The 17,013-nt window shown below is 42.9% G+C and overlaps 1 protein-coding gene across 5 annotated transcripts in view; it reads left to right on the forward strand.

Moving 5' to 3' along the window:
* The window catches only part of VGLL4 (vestigial like family member 4), a 158,511-nt gene that overhangs the window by 97,984 nt on the left and 43,514 nt on the right, over nucleotides 1-17,013 (forward strand). For 4 of the 5 annotated variants that reach the window (XM_017955250.2, XM_017955252.2, XM_017955251.3 and 1 more), the window contains exon 3: nucleotides 16,693-16,882. In XM_017955250.2, coding sequence (XP_017810739.1) covers nucleotides 16,693-16,882 — 190 coding nt within the window. Of the gene's footprint in view, nucleotides 1-3,282; nucleotides 8,885-16,692; nucleotides 16,883-17,013 lie in introns of those variants that run through there. The other variant, XM_009200216.4, reaches the window with a different exon arrangement.

Raw genomic sequence — 17,013 nt, forward strand, 5'->3', positions numbered from 1 at the left:
AAAGAAATAGAAATAAAAAGTAAGCAACATCCCCATCCCCCAGTATTTTAGGTTAATTAATTTGGGGGAACCTTCACACTCGAGTAGAAAACTTCTCGGCATCATGGGGATGATTTCGTTTAGGAAACACTTTAAATTTTACATGCTAATGGAATATTTGTTTTCAGGTTAAATAGTATGACTTTTTTCCTTTATTATTTAATAGTGTCTTTTCTTGGAGCTTGGTACGGAAACAAAAAGTCCTTGATAGCGTATAATTTTTGCATAAGGATCTTACAATTTCCAATTAACATTAAAATCTGTGGAATAAGTCTGCAATCGCCCTTTAAAAAGCAGCTCACAGGTTTACCTAGTCTTTGGTTATGCCGAACACCATTATTAAGCCATTTTTTTAAAGAAATAAATACATTTTGGTATTTAATTACTTACCCGTGTATGAAATTAGCTGTTTGACTCTCCAGTAACTCTCTAATAAATATTTTAATACTTTCTCAAGCTAGTCACATACTTACAGACTTCAGTTCTAATAGCCTCTTAGTTTTTTATTGGATAATACAGACATCTTTTAATAATAGCTTACATAAACTATAATTATTGAGTAAAATTTATCTGTAAAAGCACTTCACAATATACTGTATACTGTGAACAACCCAACATATCTGTATATTAGCCTGACACCAGTTTAATGAAGGATGATGATTTTTTTTAGAATTGGTTTATTTTAATATAGGAAGATTTCATTGGAGTCAGTTTTTAAAAATCAGTATTCAGATTTTTCCTTCTGTATGCATTATTATTTGACTTGTTTGATGTTCTTCACAACTCAGATTTTAGGAAATGTCTGTTAAATAGATGTTGGTTAATCATGGATAAATGGAAGCTCTTAGCACAACCCCCGCCATCAACCAGTAGACATCTAAATTGTTTAAAGAGAATGAGTATACTGACAGTTTTCTCCAAGAATAAAAATGGAATCTTATTAGGATATAAAAACATCACCTGACAGTAATTAAAATGTAAATATGAGCGGTTAATCAGACTTTGTTAGATCAACCTGTGGAACTTAAAATATGGAGTTCTAGCACTAACGTACTCTTTCTTTTCCATGTTACATATTGATAAGCTAGGGAACAAGTGTAGCTTCCTGGCTTGTTCATCTCATAGTTTCTCAATTTATATCAAGGAAGGATCAACATTGAGAGAGTTATCAGGAAGAAGCTGAGGGTGGCCTGTTTTGGAAAGATCCGGTGAATGTATTAATACTAGCTGGAATACCAGCTCTTTGATCTTCCCTTAAAATGTGTCTTCAACCTGCCTCTTCTTCATCCTCACTGACGGAACACTGTTGAAGCTTCCTCACCTAACGCTTGCGTCCCTGCCCTGCTCCCTGGCTCAGGTGTGTGCACCCGTCTGGCACGGTATGTTAGAGCACCCCTCACGGAAGCCTCCCTGCAGCTGTGTCAATGCTTATAGTGGCTCCCTGTCAGTGACCTGACTCGTCAGGTCTCAGCCGTTCACCTATGTTCAGAGCCCTTTATTATCTGACCCACCTCTCTGTATCCAGCCTTAAGTCTAAAGAAACAAACCCATTGTTCTAGTCCCATTGCTCTCACACAAAGGTGGCATCATTCCCGCTCTCTGCCTTGCCTCATACTCGTGTACCTGCCTGGAATGCTCATACCCATCATTTCCAAGTGTCCAAATCCTGCCCGTTTTTCAAATCCCACTCCTATTCGAGTTAGAATTATTGTCGTCCTCATAAAATGTGTGTGGCATCACTCTCTTTTCTTTAAAATGAAAAGTGCATCTCTTTATTTTTTATTTCAAATTAATTAATATTTTTAAACTTTCCCCATTTTAATTCCTACTATGATAAACGTTGGTAGATTAACCTACATAACCAAAAGCTCTTTGGGGGTCCTCAATATTCGATTGGTAACAGCTTTATTGAGATATGACTAATATACCATGCAATTCACTTATTTCAAGAGCATCTGATTTATTTTGGCATTTATAATGTTCAGTCCTTACAGTTCCTTATCTCCATAACTTATCACTCCCACTAGAACTAAAATTCCTTGAGGCAAAGACCAGATCTCAAACATCTGTGTGTTTTCCTTATTTCCTGGAGTAGTCCTACAAACATCCCAGGCACAACAATGCCTGTGAATGAACCACATCCTCTGATTTTTTTCTGCCAGTCCTAAATTGTATACATTCTTTAGACGGGACTGGATTCAACAATGAGCCTTTTAAATAAGGGTTCCACGTCCGTGTGTCCGTTTCTGGGGTGATGTGGCAGGGACACAAGTCCCACTTCACTGTCATTTTGGGATGAGGACTGTCTCAATAAGACAGCATGGGTGGGAGCTTTTATGAAAGAACATAGCAAAGGACAAGGACAGGGCTTATACCTGGAGCCTGCTCTAGGGAAGGAAAGGAGGCCCTAGGGAATGAGCGGAGTCTAGGAAGTGGCCTGAAGGCTTCCAGCCTTGTGAAAATGTTTGTAAATAGTATCGCAGTTAAGCGATAGGATTAAGAGCCATAATGCAGGATGCTTGTAAATGTTTTCAGACACTGAAGACCAAGGAACACTTATTGCTGAGGAAGAGCTTGAAGAGGTGGGACTTGCACCCTAGACCAGACCTGAAAGTGAAGGACTGTTCCAGGCAGGCGGGAGGGGAGGTGGGAGGCACCCCTGCGTGTGCAGACGGTAGGAGCAGTGGAGTCTGAGGGGAGGGGGAGAGACGAGAGAGATGGGTAAGGCTGGAGAGAGAGGGTGAGATGGGCTGATCAGGTTGAGGCATTTGAGCCTTTACTTCAGCAATCCAATCAATCAGGGACCCCGATCTCTCATGGTGGGAGGCAGGGTGGCCATGTTGGAAGACTTTCTTTCAGCCCCAGGGGTGAGGTGATGTGAGAAGGAAGAACACAAAGGATGCAGTTCGGCCTAATAGCTTTTATTTGCACCATACAGGTCCCTCATTAAACAAATATTTGCTGGCCGGGCACAGTGGCTCAAGCCTGTAATCCCAGCACTTTGGGAGGCCGAGGCGGGCGGATCACGAGGTCAGGAGATCGAGACCATCCTGGCTAACATGGTGAAACCCCGTCTCTACTAAAAATACAAAAAAACTAGCCGGGCGTGGTGGCGGGCGCCTGTAGTCCCAGCTACTCGGAGGCTGAGGCAGGAGAATGGCCTGAACCTGGGAGGCGGAGCTTGCAGTGAGCCGAGAACGCGCCACTGCACTCCAGCCTGGGTGACACAGCGCGAGACTCCGTCTCAAAAAAAAAAAAAAAAAACCACAAATATTTGCTAAGCACCTGCTTTATCCGGCAAAGCATAAGCTACTCCTGATTATATTGTCTGTTTCTTTTAATGTCTTTTGTATGAAAATGTGTCCCCAATTGGACTTGAGCTGAATTGTAACTGGGGACCCTGTGTTTAATCCAGCTTAGCTCTGCACTCTCAAATTGCAAATAAAAGGTATGTAATAAATGACTATGGGAAATAAAAATAATAGAAAAACAAAACCCAAACAAAAAAATGAGTATGTGATTGAGTGGCAGTGACAGGATTCACACCCCCTAACTATTACTACAAAAGAGAGGAACTTACTTGTTTCTAACGGAGCGGTCTGTGTGTACCACAGGCTCAGCTTCCCCAGCGATGGGATGGACTGACGTCAGGTCCTTCCGGTGCGGTGCAGTGCGGTGGGAGTGCACAGTATCACCTGGGTAGTATCCTTGCCAAAAAGATTTAATTTAACTCAGATTTAATCATAAGGAAATGATTAGGCCACCAAAATTTGTAGGGACAGCTCATTGGTCTGCATTATTTAAAAACGTCAATGTCACGAAAGAGAAAAAAATGCCTTTAGATGAAAGGAGATTGAAGAGACATGACAACTTCACTGAGCAGTATATGATCCTTAATTAATCAAGTACTCCCCCAACCCTCCCTGCTACCAAAAAGAGACAGTTCAGTTGGGGAAGTTGGAATGTGAACTGGACATTAGATAATGACAATATGTCAACTTTAACTTTGTTGAGTGTGATAATGGTATTATGGCTCTGAAGGAGAATATCCCTGTTCTTAAGTATTTATGGGTGAAATAAGATGTCTCCCACTTATTAATACTTTCAAAAATCATAGCAAGAAAATGTGTATGCATGTAGCTAAAACAAAAATGCTATGCTAGGTGAATCAAGGTAAAGAGAATGGGATGTTCTTGTTCTCATTCAACTCTTTGGGTAGCTTTAAAATTTTTTGAAATTAAAAGTTGGAAAAATTACAATGATTTACTTGGGTACTTAGCTGTTTCAGCAGTAAGGTTTACTGAAGCTGACTTTAAGTTACTCGCTTTACCTGTCTTCAGGGTTGTCAGGCCCTCGAATGGTGTGCGTGCCCAAGTCCCTAATGCTGCTTCCACTGTGTCAGGACTGAGACATCTTTGAACTTCGCGTCCTGTTTTAATCCTTGGAAAATTCACTCTGTGGCTTCTGAAACCAGCATATTTAGCAATAGTAAGGAATACAGTGAGTTAATGAATTTTCGTGGGATACCTGAATGGCTGACTAAGATAGCTGACTTGGGAATGTGTCCCCTCCCAGCTCCCTGCCCACTGCAGCTCCGTGGGGGGCTTGGAGCTGATAATGAGATTTCACGATCAGAATCAGGGGGCCTATATACAGCCTTTTTTCAGCACTCTGTATGCCAGTGAGAAATTTGAACTGGTTTCCGGGACCACCATCTTACTCCTCAGGGTCTGGACTGGAACCTGCTGCAGAGAGCAAGATCTCCTGTTTGACGGTAGCACACACGATAGTATTGCTGAGAAACGAGTAGTTTTTGAGTTGAAGCCAGCAGCACATGTCACATGGGATGCTGCCAGGCAGCTCAGCCCAGGTAGATGGCACCAAAAGGGGTGCTCTTGGGGCTGAGGCCGACAAGAGGCACTCAAGTCGGGTTTTGAAAGTGCAGATGAGTATGCATTGGCAGAGAGGGCTTCTGAACACATTCTAGGGAGGGAGAAAGGTGCGTGGAAGAAAGCCTGTAAGTCCAGAGTGTGTGTGGGGAGGAGGCGGCCCCGTGCCGAGTATCGCTCTGAGCCTGTGTGGGTTCACACTGCCATTTTCACACATGTGGAAACAGTCATAGAAAGTCAGGCAGCCGCGCCGAGATCATGTAGCCGGCGCCTGGTGGAGCAGATTTGGAGCACCCACTGACCCGTGCTCTCGGGCACTGTCTTCTGACCCCTTCCACTGGCTGGTGCTGACTGTATTCGAGGAGGGGGCCTCTCATGAGTAGGAAGAAGGACGGTTAGAGGTTTCCTTTGTTCAGCCATCTTATCCTTCAGATGGGAATTGCACCAACAGATGGAATCCAACCAACAGTGTAATAAATAAATTGCCTGTTCTGGGCTGGCCTTTCTATAAATTCTCATTGATTCGCATAGAAATCCCTCACGGTAGTTGAATAGAGCCTCAAGAGAGATGAAGAGACTGCTAAGATCATACATTTTTCTGACTCCACAGTCCACTTTCTACTGTTTCTCTGTCACTGGCCCAGAGATACAGAAATGAATGAGCTGCTCCCCGTGCCTCCCAGAACAGTATCCGGGACAGTGTGTGAGGTATTACACAGAAGAGCAGCACATGGCGAATTCTTCCATTAGGCAGCCTGTGGGCAGGGCCATTCTAGAGGCTCGGAGTGTTATGGGAGATCAGAAGAGGGAAAGTTTAGTTTTCCATTTTCTCTCTGCACTTCCAAGACTGTGCCTTTTTTCCTCCTCTAGTGGTCAGTGACTGATTCCAGGACTCAACCATCTCAGGGCCTGTGGCAAAGTCGTACCCTCTGGAATGCCCTCCAATTAAACAATGTTTTGAAAATGCAGATAGTGGCATATGACCTTCACTGCTTAACCTGTCACGTGGCACAGGGCTTGCAGACAGAAATTTTTTGAGTATTTTTACTAAAACACTTAAATTTTAAAGAGGTCATACCATTACCAGCTTAATCCCTCTGTTTCGTGGCAACGAGAGTCCCTCTGGAGGCTTGGCTCAACTGCTGAAGAGGTTTAAACAAGTCTCTTTTTTTTTGTTTTGTTTTTGCTTACCCTCATCCAGCTACTCCTTCTAAACATTTATAAGCTCTACCAGGGAGGAAATTGAGCCCCTAGCAAAGTGCCTGATTCCAATACCATCTGCTAACAATTTACTTTCATAACTCTCCTCCTTCTCATTAACAGTAAAATGTTACAAAAGTAGATTTGCAAGTAAATACAGTGCAGAATTTCTGCCAGGCTTTAAGAGCCCTTTCCATTAAGGAGGACTGTGCGCTTGGTGTTAAAGGTTCTGAGCTGGCTTTGTCTCCTTGAGGTTCACTGGTGATGTGTCGGGGCCATGTCAGCGCATGTGACCCTTTGGACCGCTGTTGTAATATTCAGGCGGATGGCAGTCCTCAGCCTGCACGAGCACAGCCACAGCAGAGCTCACGCTCTAAGCGGGACTGCACTTCCCTAGTTTACTCAGAGGCCTCTGAGGCTGCCTGAGAGCCAGAGTCTAGGGAATGGAGGACCAAGAATAGAAGGTAGGTGTCATTACTAAGTCTGCATCAGGAAACCAGGGAAGTGGATGAGTGTTTGATCTTTTTCGTTTGTTTTGTGTTTGATCTTTTTGAATCTTACGATTTACAAAGCTAAAACCCAGCCTCAAACCTAGATCGGCTGATCTTCAGGCTGTTTGTGTTGTGTTACACACCAGAGTTTTCTTCAAGCTGAAATGATATGTATAGTAAGACATTAGTTTGACCCCACTTATTCAGTGTTAACTCCACGGAGGTTGCAGTATTACATAATCTGTCAAGATACAGTTCAGTTGTAAACTAAATCCAACAGGGTCAATGAGACAGCAGGGACTTTTATTAGCCCTGAAGATAGTAAAATGATTTTTAAGCAGTATAGAACTTGCTGATTAAATGAATAACAGTGTGTGGATGTGATAACAAGTTTTAATTTAAAGTATTTTTAGTGCTTTTCGGTATTCAGAGAACTTCAGTTTATTAAAAAAACACTTCAGTGTATATTCACAATGGATGTTGAGAATTATAGACATAATTTCTTTGGCATTATTTTATGTTTTCTTCTCAGCCCCTGTAAAATTATAGCTATTAATATTTAAAACCAGAGGCGCCAGCAGACACCATCCGTCCTGCACCAGCATCATCAGTCCTGTCTGGGAGCAGGTCCCACCCCAGACCCACTGCCTCCCCATCCAGAGGAGGCCCCAACCTGATTGGTGAACACACACCTAGTCCTCCTCACTTACAGGCAAGCAGAAGAGTTACTGGGAGGTCCAGGTTCCTCTGGCTAGTGCAGGGCAGATGATCACCAAGTCAGAGGGCCAGGCCGCAGCTGTACACTTCCCCCGTGCCCGCCAGGAAACCCATTCTCCTCCCTTGCCAGCCCATGTGTTTGTTTCCTCCCGTGCTCAGGTGCTTCTGGTCTGGAAGCGGCATCTGTACGTTCAGTGGCCTTTCATCTCAGTCGGTCCCACTATGTTAGGTCAGACAGATGGGACAGTGGCAGCTGTTCATCCTTGGTGTCAGAACCAGGTGTCAGTCCTGTCCTCTCTTCTTTCCTCTCTGGATTAGTTTCCTGGGGCTGCCAGAATAAAATTCCGCAGACTGGGTGGTTTAAACAACAGAAATGTATTAACTCATTGGTCCTGGAGGCTGGAAGTCTGAGATCAGAGAGTCAGTGGGCTTATTTCTCCGGCGGGCTGTCTCCTTTGCTTGCAGATGGCCGCCTTCTCTTCTCCCATGTCCTCGCATGGTGGCCCTTCTGTAATGTGTCTTTGTCCTAACCTCTTGTTAGAGAGACAACAGTCAGATTGGATTAATGACCTCATTTCACCTTAATTACCTCTTTAGAGTCCCTGTCTTCAAATACAGCCATGTTCTCTGCGGTACTGGGGGTTTAGAACTTTCACGTGTTAATTCCAGGGGTGGGCATGGTTCAGCCGATAAGCTCCTCTTCCTCCCGCCCCCTCCCCCTCTTGTCCACCTTCCTCCCTCCTCAACTGTCTTCCTCCCATTTATTTTCCTCAACCAGTGAAGCATCTTGCACACCTAGAAAGATTATGGAAGTTGGGGAGTCTAAATCCCAGGTTTCTACTTCCAGTGCTTCCATTAATCAGCTTTGCGACCTTGGGAAATTCACTTAATTCTTGAAATACTAGTTTCCTCGGCTGCAAGGCGAGAGCTCTTCTTCCCCACCTCCCTCACGGGGCTGCATTAAGAAAAGTCAGAACAATAGATAATGTTGCAATATGCTTGTAAAATAAAATACTCAGAGAAGATACAGGAAGGCTTCTACAAAGTATAGTGTGTATGAAATGATTTAGATTCCTTGAAATTCTAGTGAAGATGGCTTATATTTCACTTCTACCAGTTTTATTCTGCTGTTGTTGTCCTTAACTATATTATTAGCAGTCCAAGATAGAAGCTGTACTCTCTCAACACAATCTCATCTTTGCTCTTAAAAAACAGAATAGAGCTGCTCACAGCAAGCCGAGTCCAGGGTGTGGACCCTGCACAGCCCTTCCCAGCCCAGTCGGCTCCCCGAGGCAAGGTGGGGCTGAGAGGTACTTTGTGTTGCCACCCAAGGGCTGGGGGAATTGCAGGCGATCCTTGCGCTTGAGCAGACAGCACGTCACGGCCTTTATCTGCTGGCTCGCATTGCAAAGGCCGTCCTATAAAAAAAGAAAAAAGGGAGCCAGAATGGGACTAGCCACAAGTTGAACAATTTGAAGGAGACTGAATTCACGGTGTCTTCTCCCCAGCTGCTCGACCGTGAGACAAAGAAGTATTATTTGAAAGAAAGTGAGTAAGCCCTGGCTGCCGGGGCTTCTGCCTTGCACAGTGACGAGAGGGTGAGATGTGAGAGGGGCATGGAATGTGGGAGCTGGGTCCTCTTACCAGGGTGCCCTCTTGCCAGGACATGATGTCAGTCGGTTGCCATGGGCTGTGGTCAGCCTGAAGGAGACACATCAGTGCAGTGCAGCTGGCTTGGCCGACTGAGCTATGGTTTTGCTTCTTTGATTTAGGTTCAAACATGATAAAGGGGCTTGGAAGGGGGCTGAACATAAAGCCTTAGACACAGTGGAGATTTAAATTGTGGACTTAAACTCTGTTCGGCAAGGCATAGAGATCTTTGTCAAAAATCTATCCCTAAAAGTTACAGCAAGATACATTTGAGTATAGTTTACCCTCTCCTTCTCCATAAAGACATTCTCATTTCACCCCGTGCTGTTGGTCTAATCTCCAGAAAATGCCCATAAATACCATTATTTTGATTAATTGCTCGGAGCCTTGCCATCACCTTCTCTGCAGCCTACACCCCAGTCTGGCGATGGGCCCACACAGTTGGTGAAGGGCCATGTGGCCGAGACCCGGGTTCCCATGCTAACGCAGCCTTACCCCGGGAGAATCCATTAATCCCCCTGAAACCCAATCACTCGCCCCATCTCTGTGTTGAAGGTCATGGCCTTGATTGTTCTGTTCTATGAAAATCGAATCTGCATTTGGTGGACCAGATTCTGTTTGTCTCAGGTTTCAGCTGGCTACAACTTTCTTGTAGTATTCGAATAAATGAATGGAGCTGGAACTTTTGAGAACTAGAAGAGTCCTTGTTTTTTTTAATCAAATCTCCCTTAATCATGAGATGCTAATAATTAGCTAATCTCAAAAAATTTTGTTAGTTGATTGCTTTGTTGAATCTGCTTTTTCTACCACTATGTAAAGTGTGTTCTGTAAAAGTTTGGAAAGTATTTCTTGATTAGCAGTAAAAGGAAACTTAACTTTAGAAGATATATCTATTATGTAAGACGTAGTCCATTAGAGCCAAAAGTAGGCTGTCAAGTTGATCTAATCAAAACACTTAATTTTATAAGTAAACAGAGGTTAGGCCAGGCTCAGTGGCTCAGGCCTGTAATCCCAGCACTTTGGGAGGCCAAGGTGGGTAGATAACTTGAGGTCAGGAGTTCTAGACTACCCTGGCCAACATGGTGAAACCCCATCTCTACTAAAAAATAAAAAAAATAAAAAAATTAACTGAGCATGGTGGCACATGCTTATAGTCCCAGCTACACTCAGGAGGCCGAGGCAGGAGAATCACTTGAACTCAGGAGGCAGAGGTTGCAGTGAACCAAGATCTTGCCATTACACTCCAGTCTGGGCGACAGAGTGAGACTCCATCTCCAAAAAAGAAAAAGAATGGAGGTTGAAGAGACCAGTGCTATTTTGAAGCCTCTGGAGTTAGATTCTGTGTGAATCAGTATTTTATGTCCCACTGAAAAAGAAGCAATCTTGGCTGTTAATATATGCCAATTATTTGTAAGATAAACTTCAGTCTTAGCAATATGAAAATGTAGGAAATAGTCTTAGAATCTTTGAGATACGGTAATAACAGGATTACACAATGGGGTTATATTTTCCATGGTTCCTCCCTGTGCTCCTCCCCTCTTTCCATTCTGACTTTGAAAGCAGAATTTTCTTGCGATATTTTATCAAAATCACATTATAGCACAGCATAAAGCGAGGTGATTGTCTTTTTTCATTTCTCTCTGTTAAACTTCTCTGCCATTGAAATAAACATGCTGATTCTTGTGAAATCTTAGGCCAAAATCTTTGCTTATCTTCTTTGGGGAAATTTGAAGGAATATTTTTGATCCATACATTAGAACTGCCACCATGACAAAAAACCACAGAAGTTAATTTTGTATATATTAGGCATTTTTCCTCATTTTATTTAGGCATTTTTCTAACGTGTGCCTAGATAAAATTATCTTCATGTAAAAGGCCGAATACATTTAAAAAATAAAACTTCTTTAGTTGTCATTGGGAATTTGAAAGAAGTAAAACCGACAGTTGTAGTGAAGCCAACTTGTAAAGCTTAAAATACGGGGTTACTCAACTCAAATCTTCTTCTGTTTATTCTTGAAAAAGAAAGATAATCTTTTCTCCTTTTTCAATTGCCAGACCATTGTGAAATTTAGAATACACGTTAGGACCAGAGGAAAAGGCCTCTTGCGCTCCCAAGATAAGTTCCTTTTGGTGTATGTACTTTTGCCTCCCACCCTTGTGGTCAGGGTCTGTATACATTTCACCATTTATTCTTGTGACAATACTTTGCACAGCCTTCAGCGTGTCACAGGCACTCGACATGCTGATTAAAAGCTGAACTGCCGCTTTATAAGATCTGATGCCTTCAAGAGCCCAAGTCACCTCAAGTGGTTCACTGAATTGATTTTTTTTAGCTTAATAAATAACGTTTTAAAAATTATTTGACTTTAATATTGTAGGGAGATGTAACTATAATAACAAAAGGTTTGTTTTTATTCCAGGGAAAATTCATGAATGCCTATTCTTAATTGTTTAATAGTTTAGTGTGAAAAGCCTGAGAGAAAAAAGAATCTAATATAAAAAAGAAGCCTTATACTGCTTATAAATATATTCTTATTTTGGAGGAGGAAGAGGTAACATTTCTACTGAGACATAATTCACATACTATACAATTCACCCATTTAAAGTCTATAGTACACTTCAGTGGTTTTTAGTATATTTAGAGTTATGCAACTTTTATCACAATCAATTTTAGAAGGTTTTTGTCATTCCCCAGAGAAACCTGGCACCCATGAACTGTCACCTCCCATTCCCCCTTCTCCCAGCCTCCAGCACCCACTCACCTGCTTTCTGCCCGTGAGCCTCTCTCTTCTGACATTTCATAGAAATGGAATCAGACAGTATGTGGCCTTTTGTGTCTGCTTTCCTTCACTCAGCATACTGTTTTCTAGGTTCATCTGTGCCGTGGCTGAATCAGTATCTTATTTCTTTTTATAGCTGCATAATATTTCATCATGGATATTTCATTTTTTACATCTGTTAGTTGATGGACATTTCGGTGGTTTCCACTATTTGGCTATTTTAATAATGCTGCTATGAACATGCATGTATAAGCTTTTGTGTGGACATGTTTTCATTTCTCTTGGTTATGTACCCAGGACTAGAATTGCTAGGTTATATGGTAACTCTATGTTTCATCAGTTGAGGAGCTGTCAGATTGTTTTCCACCGTGGCCATGCTGTGTCTGGAGTTGGTTCCTTCCGGTGGGTTCTTGGTTTCACTGACTTCAAGAATGAAGCCGCAGACCTTCGTGGTGAGTGTTACAGCTCTTATAAGGTGGCACAGACCCAACGAGTGAGCAGCAGCAAGATTTATTGTGAAGAGTGAAAGAACAAAGCTTCCACAGCATGGAAGGGGACCTGAATGGGTTGCTGCTGCTGGCTGGGGTGGCCAGCTTTTATTCCCTTATTTGTCCCTGCCCATGTCCTGCTGATTGGTCCATTTTACAGAGTTCTGATTGGTCCATTTTACAGAGAACTGATTGGTGCGTTTTTACAGAGCACTGATTGGCGCATTTTACATACCTCTAGCTAGCCACAGAGCGCTGATTGGTGCATTTTACAATCCTCTTGTAAGACACAAAACTTCTCCAAGTCCCCACCCCACCCACAAGTCCAGCTGGCTTCACCTCTCAATGCCACTTTACAATTCCACCAGCAGTGTACACCTGTCCCAACTTCTCCACATCCTTGCTAATGCTTTTGTATTCTGTCTTTATCATAACCATCCTAATGGGTGTTAGTGGTATCTCTTTGTGGTATTGATTCGCATTTCCTTGATGGCTGACAATGTTGGACATCTGATATGGTTTGGCAGTGTTCCCACCCAGTCTCATCTTGAATTGTAGCTCCCCTAATTCCCACGTGTTGTGGGAGGGACCCAGTGGGCGATAGCTGAATCATGGGGGCGGTTTCCCCAATACTGTTCCCGTGGTAGTCTTAACAAGATCTGATGGTTTTATAAGGGAAAACCCCTTTCTCTCATTCTTATTCTCTCATCTGCCACCATGTAAGACATGACTTTCGGCTTTCTCCGTGATTGTGAGGCCTCCCCAGGCATGTGGAACTGTGAATCCATTAAGTCTCTTTTTCTTTATAAATTACCCAGTCTCGGGTATGTCTTTATCAGCAATGTGAGAACAGATTAATACAGTATCTTTCCATGTGCTTATTGGCTATTTTCATATCTTCTCTTGGGAAATGCCTATTTAAATCCTTTTCTGTTTTTTGTTATCTTTTTAATTGTTGTAAGACTTCTTCATATATTTTAAAATAGATCTTTTAACACTCCTTATTCTGTAGCACCTTTATCTTTAACATATCCTAAAGCTCTGTAAACTGCCCGCCCTGTTGTCTTGCCTCATTGATTCAGTAGGTCAGTATTCACTGATCATCTACTGTGTGGAAGGTGGTGTGCTCTGCACTCTCAGGTTTATTCAGTGAATTAAATGCCACCTGCTTCCAGAAGCACAAAATAAAGTAGGGAGGGAAGCACCAGAGTGATAAGTTTCTATAGATGTTCAGAGGAAGAGGAGATGACTTTCAGCTGGAGGAATCAAGGACAGCCTGATGGAGGAGGCATTTTAAGTGGTTTTGCAGGATGCATGAACTTAAATGAAGATTTGGGGAAGAACCAGTTCTCTGTGGAATGTTGATGAGTCTAGTGTAACTTTTTGGGCTGAAATTTTTAGGGCTCATAAAGAGGAATACTAGGAACAGATTGGCGGTGGGGGGAAGGGGGCAGGGGCGGGGTTGGGGGGGTATTGAAAGCAGCTTTGCTGGGTTTCCATCTCAGAGACTGAGATGCATTAGATGACAGAAAAGCCTGTAGTTAAACTCCTGTGAAAGTTGTTCAATCTCACGGTTGCCAAATTTATTTGACCCCAGGGTCACCCTTGTTTTTTTCGATGAATAACATCTGAGGCACATACCTCGAGTTTTGCTGTCTTAGTTCACCATTACACAAGTAACAGTTTCTTAGTAAATGTTGGTTAGTTGGTTGGTCACTTGTTGATCATAGAATTGCATCAGTAATTCTAAGAGTTGGAAAGAACATGACACATTAGCTAGTCTAGCCCCTCATTGTACGTTGTACGGAGGGAGGCCCAGAGAGGGGAAGCACATGCCCACATTCACCCCGTGCTAAATAAAGGAAGAGTCAAGATTGCAGTGCACGTGTCTTTTCTCCTAGACCAAATGTTTGCTTCGGTTTTACTAAAATAATTTTAACCCACCACACATACAGCTGTTACCACTCCTGTCTAAAATACAAGTGTTGGGTTAGGGCCATCTAGGGAGGGGCCCCAAAGATGCATAAAGGCACATAATTGAACGAACCTGTCGCTGACCTTCTGTGCAGATTCTTTTCCTTTGCTCTAAGCCTTGTGTAAGGCTGCCCAGTCTTACGATGAGGCGTTGTCTGATTGCAGAGGCCATGGGTTCTTGCCTCCAGCTAACCTGTTAACTGATGGATCCTGGGTAAGTCACACTATGTTTTGGGGGCACAGCTTCTTCATCCATCAAATGAGGCAAACTGTGTTTCCCGTGGTCCTTCCAGCGCCAGCAAAGTGAGATGCTGAAGTGCTACAGCACACATTTACCACTGTCTCCAGGGGACCTGGTGGAGGCTTCTGTCACAGTCCCTGGTGAAAGATACCTGAAGTGCCTTCATGGGGCCTGTAGCTGTAGCCCCAGCCCCAGTCCCACCCCCAAATCTCCAGTGTTTTCTGAGGATTCTTGTGGAATTTTTTTCTGTGTTAGACATCAGTGATTTAGTCTTAAAGATAAGCAGTGCATCCGTTGGATGAACTTAAAAATGCAAACAAGCACGAGAATTTTTACTAGGTTGGAAACTGGGGAAGGGAATGGGAATGTTGTTCTTAACCCAAGGGTTTTGCTTTCCACGTCACAGTGTATGCTGGTGGAATGAGTGATGGCTCCTTTTTTGGAGTAATTTCAGTCTGTTGCTGTAGTGGTTGTTTTCCATAGCAACCCCTGTTGCTACACAGCTGGCATCTAATGAAATGATGACCACAGCTTGGGGGTCCAAGCCCAAGGACTCCTCATCCTCTCGCATTCTGCCAGGGGTATTGAGAAACCCTGGGTGGAGAGGAGGGTCAGCTGGTACCATTTTGATGAGGGTTGATTTACAGTTGCTGCGTTCCTGGGGGTATCATCAGGGCTTCCCAGAAAGTTAGCTGGGTTTGGGCTTCTGAAGCTTTCCCGTGGAACACCCTCTTCTCTCTTTGTGGAGGAGGAAGTATCACAAGATAATTAGAAAGGATATTTTTCTAATTTATGAAAGTATAAAGATGAGCACTGCTTTTTTTGTTTTTTAAAATGAAAAGTTACTAAATAGCGAGTATAGGCCAACCAAGATCATATTGTGTGGCAGGCCAGCGTGGGGCCTGTGTTTTAGGTATCTCATTTAAAATGGAAAGTTCCAGTTTGCTTTGGGGCCAGAATCCTTAAAAGAAATCCTGGCTGGTGGGGTATTATGGGTCACTGTATGTTTGCTAGTTTATATCTTGCTGACTAAATTGGCCAAGTTTTTATTTTTCCTGGTAAATATTCAGAGGGTTTTTCCTCACTCCTTTCTCCAACAAAATCATATTTGTCATATGTGTATGAAGTAAATGCCTGTTGACACTCTCCACACATCTGTGATGATATGAAAATTAGTGGTGGCAAACAAAGATCCCTTTTCTTAGGTACCACAAGGCCTCAGATGAAGTTGACTTTATCCTCGTATTACTCTCAAATTGTGACCAAATGGAAACAAAATTGGTCAGGTCCGAGAGACCAAAATGTACAGTACAACAAAAGGGTTATTTGTGAAAAATTTAGGTGCTCCCCCCATGTGACTTAGAAAGTTTGACGTTTTCTCTTAATCGTTCGTCGTTATAAAGTTTAGAAGGCATACAACCTTTATTACTATGAAAGGCTATGCTTATTTTAATTCACAATGAGGCACAAAGTGATTGCCTAGTACAAAACCTTTTAACACCAAGATGTCAAATCAAATGGAAATTTGGACCCTAATTTGATTGCCTAACTTCGAAACATGTTTCAGAACTGCACCGACCTACATATTATGCTTGTGATAAGTTATATGCTGAAGTTTTGTGCTGATAATATTTTAATGTGCAATTTTTAGTGTACTATAAGAATTAAAAGTTTATTTCCCGTTAAACGATGTATTTATATTTCTTTTAACTTTAGGGGCAAACGTGTGAACTATTAGCCCATAAACTTTCCTCATTCTTTTAAAAGAAATTAAATACCAAGACTATAATAAAAAAACAGAACAAGCAGGAAAAGTGAGTTGGGCATAATGGTTTCATGAATGCAGTGAGGTCATTCTCCTGTCCATATCGAGTGGCATACCCATACGTGAAAAGACCGTTGGTGTTTTAAATTAACTTTTGAAATTGTTTACAGCAAATGCTTTTTGCCTCCCCCCCTGCTATTTTACTGCAACTTTTTATTTTAAACTCTACCCTAAAGAGTGATTGTGCTAGAAAACCACGTTGATGTAAAATGTCTCATGGTTGGCAGCTAACCGCACTCAAACCGTGTTCAGAGGATGGCAGGCGGCCCCGTCCCATTGCCAAAAACTTTCCACTGGGAGTAGTTTTGCAAGGGGCTGGCTGGGCGGGCGGGGAGCCTGGGGGACTGAGATGGGGGCCTTTCTCCTGCTCGGTGACTACATCATCTCTCTCTGCGTAGGTGAAGCTGCTCTCAGGGGAGAACCCAGAATGCAGACCCTGCCGGTGGCCTCTGCCCTCAGCAGTCACCGCACTGGCCCTCCCCCGATCAGCCCCAGCAAGAGGAAGTTCAGCATGGAGCCAGGTGACGAGGACCTAGACTGTGACAACGACCACGTCTCCAAGATGAGTCGCATCTTCAGCCCCCATCTGTGAGTTCCTCTGTTCTTATTTTGGCTGAAGGGTGCTCCGTGCTGGGGCCCTATTTGTTTTGCAACTTTGTGCTAATTCTGATGTTATCATTTACATACTTTATTTGAAAAGGATATTATTTACAAAAATA

Source organism: Papio anubis, chromosome 2 (genome assembly GCF_008728515.1).
Source record: "Papio anubis isolate 15944 chromosome 2, Panubis1.0, whole genome shotgun sequence".
NCBI lineage: Eukaryota > Metazoa > Chordata > Mammalia > Primates > Cercopithecidae > Papio > Papio anubis.